General features: G+C 38.0%; 1 protein-coding gene across 1 annotated transcript in view; it reads right to left on the reverse strand.

The window, feature by feature from the left end:
* Positions 1-17,337, reverse strand: part of robo3 (roundabout, axon guidance receptor, homolog 3 (Drosophila)) — a 167,468-nt gene that overhangs the window by 11,226 nt on the left and 138,905 nt on the right. The window contains exons 8-15 of the mRNA XM_048180757.1: positions 14,613-14,784; positions 11,721-11,926; positions 6,167-6,248; positions 5,626-5,794; positions 1,679-1,845; positions 877-998; positions 546-762; positions 187-311 (exon numbers count right to left, since the gene is read on the reverse strand). Coding sequence (XP_048036714.1) covers positions 187-311; positions 546-762; positions 877-998; positions 1,679-1,845; positions 5,626-5,794; positions 6,167-6,248; positions 11,721-11,926; positions 14,613-14,784 — 1,260 coding nt within the window. The remainder of the gene's footprint in view (positions 1-186; positions 312-545; positions 763-876; positions 999-1,678; positions 1,846-5,625; positions 5,795-6,166; positions 6,249-11,720; positions 11,927-14,612; positions 14,785-17,337) is intronic.

A 17,337-nucleotide genomic window follows, 5' to 3' on the forward strand; every position in this document is an offset into this window, starting at 1 on the left:
ATGTTCATGGTGTCTGAATATATTTCGGTTTGACTGTATATATATATATATATATATATATATATATATATATATATATATATATATATATATATATATATATATATATATATATTTATGAACAGATAGAATAAACTAATTATTTTTTGCAAGTACCTGGATTGGACATTGTAATCTAAATCTCACCTTATACTCTTGGATGACTCCATTTTGCATCTCAGTGGGAGGAGGCTGCCATGATACACTGATGCTGGAGCTGTTGCTGAGCTTGACTGTTGCCACGGTTACAGCACGAGGTGGGGCGCTCGGAACTGGAAGAGAATTAAATTAAAATTACAATTTGAAAAGTGAGTGTCCTTAATAGTAAATCACCATTATCCCTCTCCATAATTTTATTTGCCAGAATGAAGTGATTCATCTTCATATTATGTACAACAGAATAGAATTGAGTTGGCCTGGGCTGAATGAACTCGAATTGAATTGATTAGAAGGAAATTAAATTGAAGTGCATCAAATGGAAACTGAAAGAGCTGCAGATATCTCACCCTCCTCTTGTGTGCGAAACGTCAGCGGGCGGCTGTCCATACCCTGGAACTCGTTAAAGTAGGGTCGTATTTTAATCTCGTATTCCGTGCCTTTGAGCAGGTTAGCGATGACAGCGCTACGCTCTGTTGCAGCTTTCACTTCCTGCTGGGACCAGGAGCCGCCGACAGGACGATAAAGCAAACGATAACCCTGGATGTACTGAGACTGACGATCGACCTGACAGATGGAGAGAGGGCGACCGAGACGGAGAAATGAGATAAGGTGAGCCGGCAGGTGAATCATAAGGCCGGTGAGGAGCTGATTTGGAGGGCAGATATCAGTGGCACTTACGTTCCAGCTGATCTTCACGCTGGATGCCGTCAGCAGCACTGGTTCGTGAAGCTGCACAGCCATCTCTCCCAGCTCCCTCTGCACCTGTCGGTGGTCCACACCTTGACCTGTAGGACTCACATCTGCAAAAGACACCAAGAAATGATATGATATGAATATATAAATATAGGATGTATCAAGAAGCCTGTCAAAAATACAAAGGGTCATAATTTCACCACAAAACAAGAAAAGTATAATGCTTTTTATTTTGCATTAAAATAACAAAGTTTACTTTTTGTAACAATTTACGTGTTGTGATTTATGTATTAATACGAAAAAAAATATATAATTTTCATTTAAGCAATATGGAATTTTTATTAACTATTTATTTTATTTTTTTTATTAATATTAAATATGAATCAATATTGAATATGTATTCATATTTAATATTGAATAATTGTAAAATATATATCATGTTTGTACTTGCTTTATTTATTGTTTATTGTATTAAAATAAATAAAATAAAAAATAAAATAGAAAAATATAAAATATTATAAAATAAATAAAATAAAATAATTTATATATTATAAAAATAAAATATTTTTCTTTTGATTTTTCAGATATTTTTGATGTTTTCATGATTAGGTGCAATCCACATTAAATGAAACCGATTTTATATAATATGTGAAAACAGGCACAAATTATTTTTAATCTGATCACAAATACTATAATTTGTTTCACTATTTAAATATAATTTGTATTTACACATTAAAGGTCTCAATGAAAAAAGGTCATAAAATTGATTGGTCTCCAGTGTACAGACCTTGTGTGCGTACAGGCTCTGAAATGGGGCTGGGGTCACTCAGGCCATAAGCGTTGACCGCCCGAACAATGAATAGGTAAACAGTGTTCGGAGACAGTCCAGTGACCGTGTGCTTCTCCAGTTTCACCAAATCTGCAACCGTCTGCCATGTGCTACCCACTGATTGGCTGAAAAATTAGAGAGAAAGACAGATTACCTTACTAAACTAAATTATTAATCATATTTTTATCAACAATTATTTACATATGTGTTTATTTCTGCTCTACAATAATCAAAACCAGCAGATTCATACAGCTGAATCTAAATAAAACATCAATACGCCAATGTTTTGTCCTACATTTGTCCCGAAGCAGTTGCACGGCATTAGAGAGAGGCGGATTTAACAGCAAAGTCAATGTCATAGATGCTTATCGGCACTCCTTTGATTGTCATTACATGTGTCTGTTTAATGACCCGGCTCTTCTGTGATGCTATTCTTGCAGCCTTTGGCTTGACAGTGCGTGGTGTGATCTCTGCGGTGATAGATTTATTTATGGCACAGACTAGGCTTGTCATAATGCAGTCAATGCACTGCATGCAATAAATAAATAAAATCTTGGACCCTGAACAGTGATTTGATTAAATATGAAGCGAAAACATTGTTGATTCTGCACAGGGGTAAGTTTTAGCTCCAATTTAAGGACCCGCAGACAGTTATTAGCATCCAGATCACGCCTAAACGTACAGGAATATGAATTTGGCTTAATGATAACCCAGAGAGCTACTTAGATGTGGCGTACAGGTGGGCAAGATTCACAACAACATACTTCCCCTCTAATAAACAATGAATGTTAAGCACGGACATCTGTCTGTGCCAGAAGGCTTTGGGATATGTCTCTTCACTTGTCTGTGGTTAACCATCATCCTTGTTTAGAGCTGTGGTCACGTGCGCCGCGTTCAAGGTTTATTTTTCCCCGATGGCAACTCCTGCCGCAGACACAAAGCCAATAAAAGCCCGACCTGCACAATTAGGCCAAGCCATAAATGCTGGGAACCTCGTAAATATTCCTTCAGCGGGCCACCGATAGGAGCGATAAATCCAAGGTCACTTTGCTATCAGCTGGGATGAAAGAAACAGGGAAAGGCTGAGGTATGGACAAATCCCTTTTCTCCAGCAGGACCGTGATTGGGCACACAAACACCCACACATACGCGCATAAAATCAAAAAGTGGGCCGCAATGTAAACCTTTTTTTTTTTAATGTATCGAGGTGTCAAAATCCTAAACCCAAAAGCTTAAATCCTCCTCATTCACAATCTCAGTTCTTTTCCATCCCTCGCTTGTTCTCTGCCACCCCTCCCATTTCCCTTTCCCAACACTCCGTGTTCCACAGCACCTCAGGGAAGGAAATTTTATAGCAAACACACCTTTCAGCCCCACAGCACTCTATAAAGAATCAATTTTAAGGATGTGGGGCCATGCTAACTGTTACCCAGGGGGGCAATGGAGAGGAGAGAGACCTAGTGTGTGTATATGAAATACATAAAGAATGAAAATGTGTGTGTGTGTGTGTGTATGTGTGTGGAACTCCACATCTCCATTGCCTCAATAGCCTGTTTGCTGTCTGCCCTCCCTCTAAGGACTGCAGGACCTTGGTTCTGTAATTAGAGGTAGCCCCATTTCAGCCAGCTTACAATAGCTTAAAAAAGTGTCTGTGTGGACTAGATTTAAATTCATTAGCATGTCATACTTAGATTTCTCAAGCTTACTTGCCATGAACAAACCTCTCATAGACTGAACAAACCCCAAAACACTTCAGCTAGAGCAGCAAACTTTTTTGATACCCAGGACATCGAAAAATGATGATGTCCTTATGAGGGAGCCTCTTTAGAAAATATAAAGGCATGTTGTTTATATGTATTATAACCCATACCATATAAGGGAAAACATATTATATATTATACATATTAACATATATATATATGATATTATGAATTATAATATTAAATTATGAATGAAATATATATTAATCCTTATTAAAGCTACATTTATATATTTTCTCTGTTACCTTTGTTCTTTGATTAACATTAATGACAGACATCACAGCAACTGGTTTATTAGGCTGCTGTGATTTTAAGACCTGTGCGCTGCCGAACATGAAGCGGATCTGACACGCATCTCATTTTCTTACAACTCTTTAAGGTCTTTTAAGACATTATTTAAGTCATTTAAGACTGCTCTTATGAGGATACTCAACAAAACTGCCATCTTGGCATAATTCTGTGTGTTATTGTTTGTTCAAGCGTGAAAGAACTAGATACTGGCACGCATCAGGTCACACAGACACGATATTCACAAACAGCGCATTCTCGTTTGTCTTGTGGCACCTGAATGATTTAAAAGCATTTGCATGAACAAGAGTGTGATCATATATATATGTATTCATATATATTAGTTCATGTCCTTGATTCTGATTGGTCAAAAACTGTGTTTTATTCATGATAAAACACGGCTATGACCGCTTCACCCAACGGTTCTGTGTACCACTACACAACACTCTTAGCAACCACTCTTAGCAACGTAAACTGTATGTTGTCAATCAGTATTGTTCAGTGAAGCTTACTATATTATGTAGAAGAGTATTGTGAGAAAGAGATCGAGTGATCGAGTTTATTACCTGCATCGTGATTTAGCATTTTCGTTCAGGTCAGTCCTGTTCATAATAAAAAATCACTTTAAATGCCCAACGTATTATCTTGTCCTTTTAACAGTTAAGGGGTTTTGCTGTGACTGACAGCACTAGTCAAAGCATTTGTCAGTTGGGTCTTTTTCTTGTCTTTTCAATGTAAAAGTCTTCGCTACTGACTGACGCACTCATAAAGACAGTCTTTGCCACCATCTAATGGTGTAATAATGTAACTTCTGTTGCTGTTCACAGTCAGGGACTATTTTTTCCGGCAGAAGGAAGGCTTTTAGTGACAGTTTACTTCATGAAAGTTGCATTGATACATATTTTTGGCTTTAATATTTGTATTGTGTGGTAACCGTTTTATAAAAGCAATAAGGTACTCCAGGCTAGAGCTGTATCGTGAATAAGTCACGGCTGAAGGGCGTTATTAGGCACGACGTAAGGGCAGCCTCTCGTACCTTATTGCTTACATATATATGTTTATATACAGTATATATAAATTTGTATTTAATTTTTTGAATTTACTATTTTTTGTATATATATTATTTTGCAAAATATATTCCAACACCTTGTGCCTAATTGGTCCACCAAGCCCAATAATTCGGAAATTGTGATGATGTCAAAACTATGAGCTCATAACTGTCCAATCACTAAATAGGTGTTGACATATCCGCCTATTACCTGCCCTAAGGAACAAAAGTGTGAGCTATGCTAGTATGCAGAGGTTGACCTCAAACAGAGGCCATTTACATAAAGGCACAGTTTCAAATCTGTCAAAGAGAGGGTGGAAAATTGCCACAAATTTAAATGACTAAATTGGCCCAAGAAACCTACATGTGTAGAATAATTCAATAATTCATGAAAATATATCCCCTTTAAATAAGCCTGAGTTCTCCAGTCTATGTCTGAAATTCAATTGTAGAAATCCAATACAGTTGCTATTAATTTAGATCTCTCTGGCAGTAGGTTGCCGCCTGAGGGGAGTGATTCTTGTAGCAGGCAGGATGTGAGATGTAAGCGCAGGATGTAGCTGCCCTCGCATGACCGTGAGGAGCAGTAGAGCGAGGGGGAAGGGGTCAGGGACGGGGCAGCCACACGGCGGTATTACCCTGTCTGTCACGGCCGACCAGTTACGCTAAGACAGTGACACTGAATTAATAAAAAATGAAGAATGGACCCTAGTAGTAGCTTCTGGCAAGAGACAATATTATCTAGTGTAGGAAGGAAAACAAACAGGAAGGGACCAGAATGGGGATGCTTACAGTGTGCACTTACTCACCTGAAAGCCTCAATGATGTAAGAGGTGACAGCCGCCCCACCCTCATGTGCGTTCGGTTGCCAGGTCAGGGTCACGCTGTTACGGGTTACGTCAGTTACGACAGGCTTCTGGGGTGGACCGGGCAGCTGGTATGGCTCTGAAACCGGGGGTGCAGAGAGACCACCACTCTCTGTAAAGATAAGATAAGGATATTAGCATCTTCATAATCATATTGTTTATGATCCTGTTACCAATGCGAGCTATGGTCCTGTTTGCAGAACAGAACAGAAAACACTTGCTGTTTCCATATTTTCCTAGATTTATAGGACATTATAACAGAAATCAATATTGGTAAGGAAAAATCTGATCTCAGGTCAGCACTACTCCATATGCTGACATCTGGCAAATGGACACATACATTTGCTGTGTAAATTTGCAACGGAAGCGGCTTCCTCAGCCGATTATTGCAGTTTGAAGATGATATGATGCAGTTTGTCAAAGATAACAACACATAAAGGGGGTGATGAATCACTTGTGTATGTGTGTGTGTGTGTTTTTTTACCTTTCACTGTGAGTACACCACTCCAGCTCGTCTCTCCACTTAAACTGGAGGCAACACAGGTGTAGGCCCCGGAGTCCGTTTCCTAGCAACAGCAGGCTCAGGGTCAGCATTTGTATGGATAAACTCAAACACAATGCATTGCCTCACTCCACTTGGAGCAGCGTGGAAATCTTGACAAATGAGCACAAATTCCTCAAAATTGCCTATTATTTCACAATAATACAGAATCAGCTGGGTTTTTTTTCCTATTACCATTGAAGTCAGTGACAGGAAGACAATAATGTGCTGTTGTGAAACCTAGTGAGATGCGTATGTTGTCCAATGTAAAACTAAAAAATAATTACTTCTATTATAGGAAAACTATAAACTGTATCTTTCACAAAAAAGGAAATCCCACAATGCACTATGATGAGTTCAGTGCAAGCAAATAATGCATCCAAGGTGGTGGACAAGTACACATAAATTATAAATGCATGTAATTCATCATTCAATGCCAAAAAGTATAAATAAAAATAGTTTAATATAATTAGAATTGACTTTTTTTTACTCAATATGTGTCAAATGTGTATTTTTATGCTTGTTAAAGTAGCATGATTAGTTTAGCAAACAGCTAACAACAAATTCTACTGAAATAAATTCAAGTGCACTTAGCACATGCAGCACTTGACGAATGGAGATGCTGCCTATGTAGAGCGTCCTAAAATGGTGACTTATGAGAATCCATTTCAATTAAGGTGCTGTCTATGTAGGCAGCAGACAGCAAGGCAGCTCACTAGTCAAATGTCAAGTAGATGGTAACTGTAAATACAAATATAACCCAGATTTAAAGTGACAATATAATTTTTTGGTGCAACAAATAGTCTGTTTCAGCCCTTTACACACACATATATAAGTACCGTTAAAAAGTTTGGGGTTGGTAAGATGTTTTAAAGCTTTTGAAAGAAGTCTCTTACTAACGTTGCATTTACTTAATCAAAAATACAGTAAAAACACTAACAGTAATAATGTAAAATATTTTTACAATTTAAAATAACATTTCTATTTGAATATATTTTAAAATGTCACTTATTTCTGTGATGTCAAAGCTGAATTATCATAACTACTGCAGTATTTAGTGTCACATGATTCTTTAGTAATATAATATGAAGATCTGATGCTCAAGAAACCATTCATAATTATTATTATCAATTTTGAAAATAGTTCAAAAGAAAAAAAGATGTAATACAAGTCTAAGGTGTCCCCTGAATGTGTCTGTGAAGTTTCAGCTCAAAATACCCCATAGATTTTTTTTTAATTAATTTTTTTAACTGCCTATTTTAGGGCATCATTATAAATGAGCCGATTCAGGGCTACTGACCATTTAATTCTCGTGCTCCACGCCCACGGAGTTCACGCTTGCCTTGAACAGTGCATAAACAAAGTTTACACAGCTAATATAACCCTCAAATGGATCTTTACAAAGCGTCGGATTATGTGAGTATTGTATACTGTTATATCGTTTACATTTGATTCTGAATGAGTTTGAGGCTATGCTGCGTGGCTAACGGCTAATGTTACACTGTTGGAGAGATTTATAAAGATTGAAGTTGTGTTTATGAATTATACAGACTGCAAGTGTTTAATAATGAAAATAGCGACGGCTCTTGTCTCCGTGAATACAGTAATAAACGATGGTAACTTTAACCACATTTAACAGTACATTAGCAACATGCTAACGAAACATTTAGAAAGACAATTTACAAATATCACTAAAAATATCATGATATCATGGATCATGTCAGTTATTATTGCTCCATCTGCCATTTTTCGCTATTGTTCTTGCTTGCTTACCTAGTCTGTTGATTCACCTGTGCCGATCCAGACTTTACTGGCTGCCCTTGTCTAATACCTTTCATAATGTTAGGAACATGGGCTGGCATATGCAAATATTGGGGGCGTACACCCCGACTGTTACGTAACAGTCGGTGTTATGTTGAGATTCGCCTGTTCTTCGGAGGTCTTTTAAACAAATTAGATTTATATAAGAAGGAGGAAACAATGGAGTTTGAGACTCACTGTATGTCATTTCCATGTACTGAACTCTTGTTATTTGACTATGCCAAGATAAATTAAATTTTTCATTCGAGGGCACCTTTAATGCATCCTCGCTGTATAAAAGTATTCATTTCTTTCAAAAAAAGAACTGACATAAAACTTTCGAATGGTAGTACATGCAAATAACACCAGATAGAAATCAATACGCAACAGTCTAATCCATAAAACAATTTAAAAATCAAACCATGCTGAACATTTTAATCAGATGAATCCAGATCAGATGAGTTTGAGATTGTTTTCATAGAGCATCTCAGTGAAATATTAAAATCTTCCCATGGTAGGAACCCAACTGAATTTTCATCTGTCAGTACAATTTAAGATATTACTGTCTATCGTCATGAGTTAGCATGGGTGTACTGAATGTGAAAAAAAGAAAAAGTAAATACAAAGACAAATTGGTGAGCGGTGGGAAGAGCGAGGGGCATTAAATTTTTACCACAGGGCCGAGGGGAGAAGTCAGGCAGAAATTGCTTACGACAGTGAGAGATGTAGTAAAGCTTTACTCTTTCTCTCTCTCCATGACAGCGATCTAATAGTGCTGACAGCTCAGGGGCACCAATGACACGTCAAAGGATTTGACTCATCGGTGATACACACATACATACATACGTACACACACACACACAAACTATGACCTCGAATGTCTGCTCACTTGTGATGTGTCTGTTTCATGTTTAATCTCATTTTTATGTAGAGACTAGCATAAGCACGTTCATGCACGTCAGCATGAATTAAACAGTAGCTGACACAAACACTGATATTAGTACATAATGCCTTGTCTGTGACTGACCCCATGTACTGAAGAGTAGCTTTATATCCTCAGGCAGCACAGGAGTGTGTTGTTGAGAGTGTTATTTTGGTCATTTATGAAACTCTCCTAGGAGAAGGAGGAGAAGAGCAAACAGAAGGTGTAGAAACACTTTCCTCTGTGACCTCTTCCTTGTTTGAGTGGATAACCTCATTGGTTAGAACTCTGCTGTGCTGTCTAGTCATTGGTGGAGAACCGGCAGAACTTAGAGAGGTAAGCAGCCGGGCATCGACTGATTAATCACGGATGGCAGCTCTGGGCTCAGCGCTAAACACGCACTTAAAAATGTATGAGCGGAAAAGGAAATAGGGAGATAAATATTTTGAGAATGCATTCACATCTACTTATTTAACCCTCATGTCATTTGAAACCTGTAATTATCTCTTATGTGGAAAAAATATTTTGAAGAATGTGCTGGTTGTTCTTTTCCATGAAATTACAATGAATGGGAACTGAGGTTTTAAACTTAAAAAAGAACACCAAAAACACCATAAATGTATCTCAAAAGTGGTCAATATGACTCATGTTTTTTATTTCAAGTCTTCAAAAATCATAAAATAGCATTACATGATGAACAAACTGAAATATAGTTCATTAATCAGTAATTACTGATAAGTGGGCTCAACTGGGTTCTTAACCACTGCAAAGTAAGTTTAATTTGAGAATCAAATCAGTCTGATTCATGAATGAATCTTTTGAGTCTGATCTTTTTAATGAATCAGTTGATTCAGTTCATAGTTCACAAAATTATTCATTTTGAATGAATAATTGACAGTTCTTTTTATAGAATATTGCAGCGTTCATTAAAAATGATTTATCTGTGCACATCTTCTGTTTAATGCTGGATTTACAACATTTTGTCAACTGTGAACTGAATCAACTGATTGATTGAAGAGATCTGAATCAAAATAGTTATTTGTCATGAATCAGACATCACTACTTCTCTAATAAACAAGTTAATTTTAGTCCGTTCCAGTATTGTTACTGTTTACTAAAACTATTAATTTTTAATAACACTTTTAATCACTGAAATAAAGTGCCAATAAATATTAGATGATTAATTTAAATTTAAATTCTTAAATGAAAATTAGAAATGTTGAAATGGCAACTAACTAGAACTTGGCAGCTAAATAGAAATATAAAAGAAAAATCAATATAGACAACAATAAATGCTAAAATTAAAACTGATTATAAAATTAAACTGATAATATAAAAAACAAAAGCTAATTTAAAATATTACTATTAGTATAATACTAAAACAACACCGGTCTGTTCCTCACACAAAGCTATTGTATGGCTTTAGAAGACTTAAAATATAGCACACAAGTCATTCGGACTGCTCTCATGGTGCTTCTTTTGTCATTTTGAGCTTGACAGCACCATCCTTATTCACTTTCATTATACTAAAAATAGTGGCCCATAATATTCTTCAAAAATTCTCCCTTAGTGTTCAACAAAGAAAAAGCTATTTGTTTTTCTCTGACTAACACGTTCACTCATTCTTTTCCACATTTCTCTTTTCCTCACTCCCTTGGCACAGTCAAGAGCAGGCAGTTTTTGGCGCATCTCCCGGTATAATGGCACCTTTTCACAGTGCTCTCTCTTTCTCTCACACACTCGCACGCTACCATCTGTGCAAACCCCAGTCTCCGTGCCCCTTGTGCTCTCCCATCATGCCGGGTAATCGTGGACTAAAGGGGGCCAATGGAGGCACCAGACCAGAGAGGACAGGGCAAACACCAGAGCCAAAGATGTCCATCTGAACAAAGCATGCAACATTTAACAAGCCAAATAAACAAAACCTCGACACAAACGCCTAAATCCTCTGATAAACGAGGCTGCTACTTAAATTAACACAATTTTTTTGGCACTAGCTGTCCGCATTCAGTCCACTGTACTGAATATCAAGGGCACATTTAATGTGTTACAAACATTGCAGAGAGTACAGAGATGCTGAGAGTAGCACATAAAGATTGCTAGCCTCCCTACCTTTCTATATCCCAGAATGAGCTTTTAATTAAGGCATGAGTGATTGTTAATCATTCCCTGGCACAATCAATTAACACATCAGGTCCGTTCACAGCAGTGCCGCGACCTCAGGTGAAACCTGCAATCGCACACACCCTCGAGGCCTTGAAGAATGGATTTCATTAGGCTAGCATGAGCTAACACTAACGACAGCACACGTTCTCATTACGATCATAATTACCGGTTTTATCGCCGTGCACAACTCTCGCATAAGCGGCTGGGTCACCCCGAAACCGTCCACGGAGCAAGTATTAAAATCGATCCGCTAATTAAGCCTGCCTGTCTGCTGTAAACTCAATTGCGTGTTTTATGCCCCCGCCATTGATCGGATAACGGTAATGGCATTTTACAGCGATCATCTGTGTCTAAACGTCACACAGGCGTGTCTGAAAAATGTGGCAAGGTGTGTGATGTGTGTCTGGAAATCCGTTTGTACGGTATATCGTAGATAGCATATGGTGTCTGTCAGCAAAAAGAGCCGCCTGTGACGGGACATGCGCTGAAGAGAGCTTGATTTGAAATAACCATATGTTAATAGTACCCACCGGGTATTAGCATTTTGGAGAATAAAAGCCATATATGCTGAAAAACAGACACACTTAAAGACTATCTTGACTGAAGTACCTGCAGGGCTGTGATTTGTAAAGTGCCGTTTTCCATTAGGCTAATGCGCTCGTCGTTGCCCAGGATTCTCTGCCCGTCGCGCTCCCATTGGATGCTCGGAAGAGGGTTGCCCATCACGTGGCACTGCAATTGGGCTGTGGTGCCTGGAGCGAGCGTCTGGTTGGCCGGGCCTTGGCGGATGATGGGGGGGATCCGATCGGATGGGCCTAGGGTGAAGAGAATGAGAGAGGCGTGGGCCACAAGAGCCAAATTTGCATGTAACCACCATATCACCCACCTTGTTCAAATGATACTCAAGAGATCGTTGAAACAGACAAACTATGAATTGCGCTAATTGAGATTCTGAGAGTGACGTGATGGTAAAATCACGCGGTATAACATGAATGTCATGATACAAGTAAATACAATTAATAAAAACAGTATCAAACGCCCATGGCTAAATTCATTTGTGCATTTTTGCATTAAGCAAAAGGCAAAAACACAAAATTCACTGAATTCGTTTAACTGGCCATTTGTTTCAAACTCTTAACAAACTATTAGCCCCACAAACAGAAAAGATCAGTAATTTATATCATTTTATTTAGATCAATGGCACAGGCCTCTTGGTATCATTTGATCAAGTCGTAGTGCAGCTATAAACTCTTTAATGTTATTGCCCAATGGAAACAAGCCAAATGCACCTTTAGCAGGCTGCATTATAATAAAATTATTCTGTGCATTTAAAGATTGCTGTACAACATTTATGAGTCAATAACTGTTAAAGATGGATCTATTCTAAATCTGCATGGTATTAAATACAATAAAGTTCATTTTTTATTTCCCCAAGAAGATTATGGCGTTGTTATTAAATCATCAGTAGCGGTGGTGTCTGGACTTATGCTACGCTCCATTCAAAGCTGGATGTGGGAAAATACTATATACACTACCATTCCAAAATTTGGAGTCAGTACGTTTTTTTTTTTTTTTTTTTTTTTTTGACAGACATCAATACTTTTTTTCAGCAATTAAATTGATCAAAAGTGACAGTAAAGATATTTATAATGTTGCAAAAGGTTTCAAATAAATGCTTTTGAACTTTCTATTAATAAAAGAATCCTGGAAAAAATTAAGCAGCACAACATTGATAGTTATGAAATGATTTCTGAAGGATCATGTGACACTAAAGACTGAAGTAATGACGGCTGAAAATTCAGCTTAGGAATAAATTACATTTTAAAATACTTTAGAAAACATTTCTTTTAAATTGTAGTTATGTTTCACAATATTACTATTTTTACTGTATTTTTGATCAAATAAATGCAGCCTTAGTGAGCAAAAGAGGCTTCTTTCAAAAACTTATGAATAGTGGTGTACTTTTTTAAAGTCAATATGAATTGACAATTCTTATTTTTTTTTTACAGAATGTTGCAGTGTTTATTATAAATGATTCATCAGTGCACATCATTGCTTTTTAAAATTCATAAGCCCTTGTAATCTTTAATCAAATATGTTAACCTCCCCTCACCCCCTTCATTACACAATGTATGTCTCAGTGAAGGGTGGGACTAAATATCCTCCACAACTGACTGCAAACTGGCATTCAGATCTGCATCCATTTAGTTAGCAACACCCAACTTCCTACGATTCAATCAATTCCAGAGGACGAAATCAAGTCCCGCCTTACTTTTTTTTCTCATTCCAGAAGCCGTTTCACTCAGATATACATCAAAATAGGGAAGAAAATATTATCGCAAGTTCCGTTTCATCACGGCACTCTAGAATAATTACACTTGCCTCTGTTCTTCTACAATTTGCTCTTACATTTCTTCACGTTCAGCTGCATCTCCTTCTATTGAAAAATGTGATGGTCTAACACAGCCGTGTTTCCATGAATAATTTATTATTTGTTTAAGCTAGAGCTGAAAAACCCAGTCTACTGACCAAGGAAGAGAAGAGTCTACAGACAAATAATTGACAATTCTGTTATTTTAGTATTCTCATTTGTGAAAAAAACCCAAGAACCTGGGAAAGGCAGCCTGCATCTCTGACATTTTCCCTCTGTTGCGGTGAAGAAAGGAAAAGACCATAAGGTCAGAAAGGAAGACGAGGGCTGTATTGCTCAGACAAACCATGCTGTGTTCCTAGTTGATGTGAAATTCATAGCCACGAGTTTCATATAAAAACCATGTCCTTGGGTGCAGTGACCCTGCGCTGCACATACATATGTCCTTCCATACATCATTTCATTATGTATCAGGTAAGAAACTTACAGCAAACATCAGTCAGATGATGCCAACATGCCAGGGTCAGAGGGGTTTCTGGGAAATGCGATTACATTTCATGAGCCTGTTTTGTTTTTTTAGCAAACCTCCAGCACCTTGAGCAAACATTGGACTCTTGGCGAAGGTTTTTCATGTGCTGTGCTGAGACACAGTTTGGTACAGGCGCACACACGTGGAGTACACATAAACAGTTTATCCTGTTACTGGGGAGCATGACGGAGGCGGCATATGTTCCTGGGGTTATTTGCATAGCGCAATTGTGCCCTGTCCTTTCTGATTACGTCTCCAGTGCTTCCTGCTGTTCTCTCATTTGCGGAATGCAGAAATTTTAATTTGGGGCGGCTTTGAAGGCTTTTTAATTTATTTTGGTTTAGAGCAAAAAGGCTACGGCGGGGCAAAGCGGCAATTTGTTCAAACGCAAAAAAAAAATATTACTCAAATCTTTGTGATAAGGCCTCACACAAGCAATTCAATTACATGTACAGTTGTGGACCTTTAATGTAGTTAGATTGATATTACAACATCAATGCAAGCCGACTGCCAGTGTTTGATGGAGCTGGTGGGGGTGTATAAAATGGCAACTGTATGTGTGTGTGTGTGTGTCCAAAGCTAGTTTAAAGTATTCACTTACTGCTTTCCACCTCCAGCAGGGCTTTGGTCAAGATGCTGCCCGCCACACTGATGGCCTGGCAGATGTAGTACCCAGAATCCTCGCTGTGCACATCTGTAATGGTCAGCTCTCCACTTAACGACACAGAAAAACGGCCTGCCTGCGAAGGTGGCTGACTGGGAAACAGCAGGACCTGTCCAGAACGACAAATGGCATCAAAAAACAGACTAAACATGATAAATCACATTTTAAGTTTATGCTTTTCAGCGCTATAGCTTAGAAATACATTAACTCACAAAACGGACCAACGGGATTTTACCATGTTCATCACCCTTAACCATAGTAAACTCACTTTAACATGCAGCCTCTCATGGCATATTGCTTTATCAGTTAATTTATGCTGCATTACAGTTCGTGACTGTTTGTACAAATTATAAATGTATTAAAAAGGATATGAGATAATCAGTCTGCTGATATAATTTATGACTCATCACAATCACTTTAAGATTTAAGAGCTCGGATGAAATGGCTGATTTGCATTTACATTAATAGAACATCACTGTGCATTCAATGCGATACTCGGGCATAAATTTAGTTGACCGCTGAGATTCACATCCACACATGAGCCGAACAATAGCTGCATTATCTCAGCTGGTGTTTTAGAGAGGGAGGTCAGGAAGAATGCCAGATACACAAAAGACAAGGCCGAAGGATCTTAAGGAGTCTTCCTCTTGTATGAGGCTGCAACACTGACAGCTGCCCTATTGTTCCCACTCTGCAATGTGTGTGTCACTGTTTCATTTTTGGGGATAATCCGGTGACACCCTCACCCCAGCCCTCTGGCTCTGACCGGACTCACCCTCATCCTCAGTTCTGTTCTATATCTACTGACCTCAAAGATCAGCCACACATACACAGAAAAAACAAAACAAAGAATAGATGAGAGATTAACCGGAGAAGAGTTCATGGCCCGCTGTACAGCGGATATTTGATCACCTCTAGCCTATGACACACTCTGCTCGATGAAGAAAACAAGGATGAAGGAAGGTGAGAGGGAACTGGCTTCCTCCAAGTGCTTTAGAACAACCAGAGGCTTATATCTTCATTTCTTCTGCTGTGCTTTATTATTAGAGACATGAGCGTGTTATCTAGTTGGGCCCAGGGACACGTTCTATCCTCCTCTGACCCAATGAGGAGACACAAACGTGAACAAGCTCCTGCAGAAATCCAGAGTTCATTCTAACCCGGTGAATACTGTCACTGGTATTCAAAATGGCTGCAAGGCTATCTATTTCTTTCTCTTTGTCTTTCTGACTCTGAAAGCCCTTGAAAAAACCCTGTGTAGTTCTTCTTGCTTCTTATAATGTTATACTAATACACATTAAATGACATAAAAAACATGAAAACTCATATTTCATCCTAAATTTTCACCCCCCTCCCCCCGTTTCATGAGATTTACCTAAATACAGATTTCATAAACACACACAACACAGAAAGCTCCAATCAAATATAAATATCACATCATGTCAAACATATCACTACAAGTGACAATGCATATACGAGTCAAAGACAGTTTCCATAGCAAAAGTGCTTCTCTATAACTCGTCCTCCAGGTGAGATCAGATGGATAATGAAAAATAAATCCATCAGATTCCCAGCCAATATGGGCACTAGACTTGCCTTCCTACTCAAAATATTAGAAGTGTCACTCGCAGACTCTACAGTGTGCAAGATAATACATATCGAGTGACCTCAAAAATATTTGGACACTAGCCAAAAAGTTTGAATGTGTTACCAACTGGTGTCAAGATGATTTTCTTTGGAATAAGTTCGCCTTACCAAAAAGTGTCAAAATATGTTTGTTTTTTAGACATATAATCATCATTTAATCACACTGGCTTATCTGTCCAAATCATTTTTGGTCCACTGTATAAACAACAGCAATACTTTTAATAGCTTTAATGTTTTTAGAATGACTTTGAATTTTCACACTTACACTTGGTTTTCTATGAGTCATTAGACATATTATGTGTCTTGTAAAAACCTTCCAAAACAATGCTACAGTTTTCTTCAAAAATTCTGGTCACCAGTGATGGGAATAACGGCGTTATAAATAAACGGCGTTACTAACGCTGTTACTTTTTTTCAGTAACGAGTAATCAAACGAATTACTTTTTCTCCTGTTACAACGCTGTTACCGTTACTGGCAAAAAAAAAAAATGCCGCGTTACTATAATTGAGCTCACTGAAGCGGTTTTCATCTGAGTAGGCTCTCTCTTAGCCATAGGACCTGCAAAGTTTATTCTCTGATGTGTGCTGCGGTTAAACTGATAATAATGTACGATGCTCTGTGTGTGGGTCTGTGAGCATGAGAGCTGAGCGAGAGCTCAAACCAGAATACCCTTTGTGACATGCTGGATCGAAAATATGGGAAATAAGTTGTTCTAGTCGACTAGTAGTTATTCATTTAAGCCATTAGTTGACTAATCACATTTATAGTAATTTAATTTCTTAAATACTGGAGAGAAAAACCATAATAATGAGCGTTTATGTAATATAGGCTATGCACTCAAGCGCACGCATAAAGCTTGCCATAAAGAACCGGCAAAAGTAATAATTATGAATGTGACCAAAACAGCAAGGAGACATTTTAATTGTTTATTAATAAAGTAATGTTTTCTGAATCAGTGTCGGCTGCAAAGATGAAGTTGACATTGCTGACTCTCAACATCTCCGCATATATTGG

This window comes from Megalobrama amblycephala, linkage group LG2 (genome assembly GCF_018812025.1).
Source record: "Megalobrama amblycephala isolate DHTTF-2021 linkage group LG2, ASM1881202v1, whole genome shotgun sequence".
Classification (NCBI taxonomy): domain Eukaryota; kingdom Metazoa; phylum Chordata; class Actinopteri; order Cypriniformes; family Xenocyprididae; genus Megalobrama; species Megalobrama amblycephala.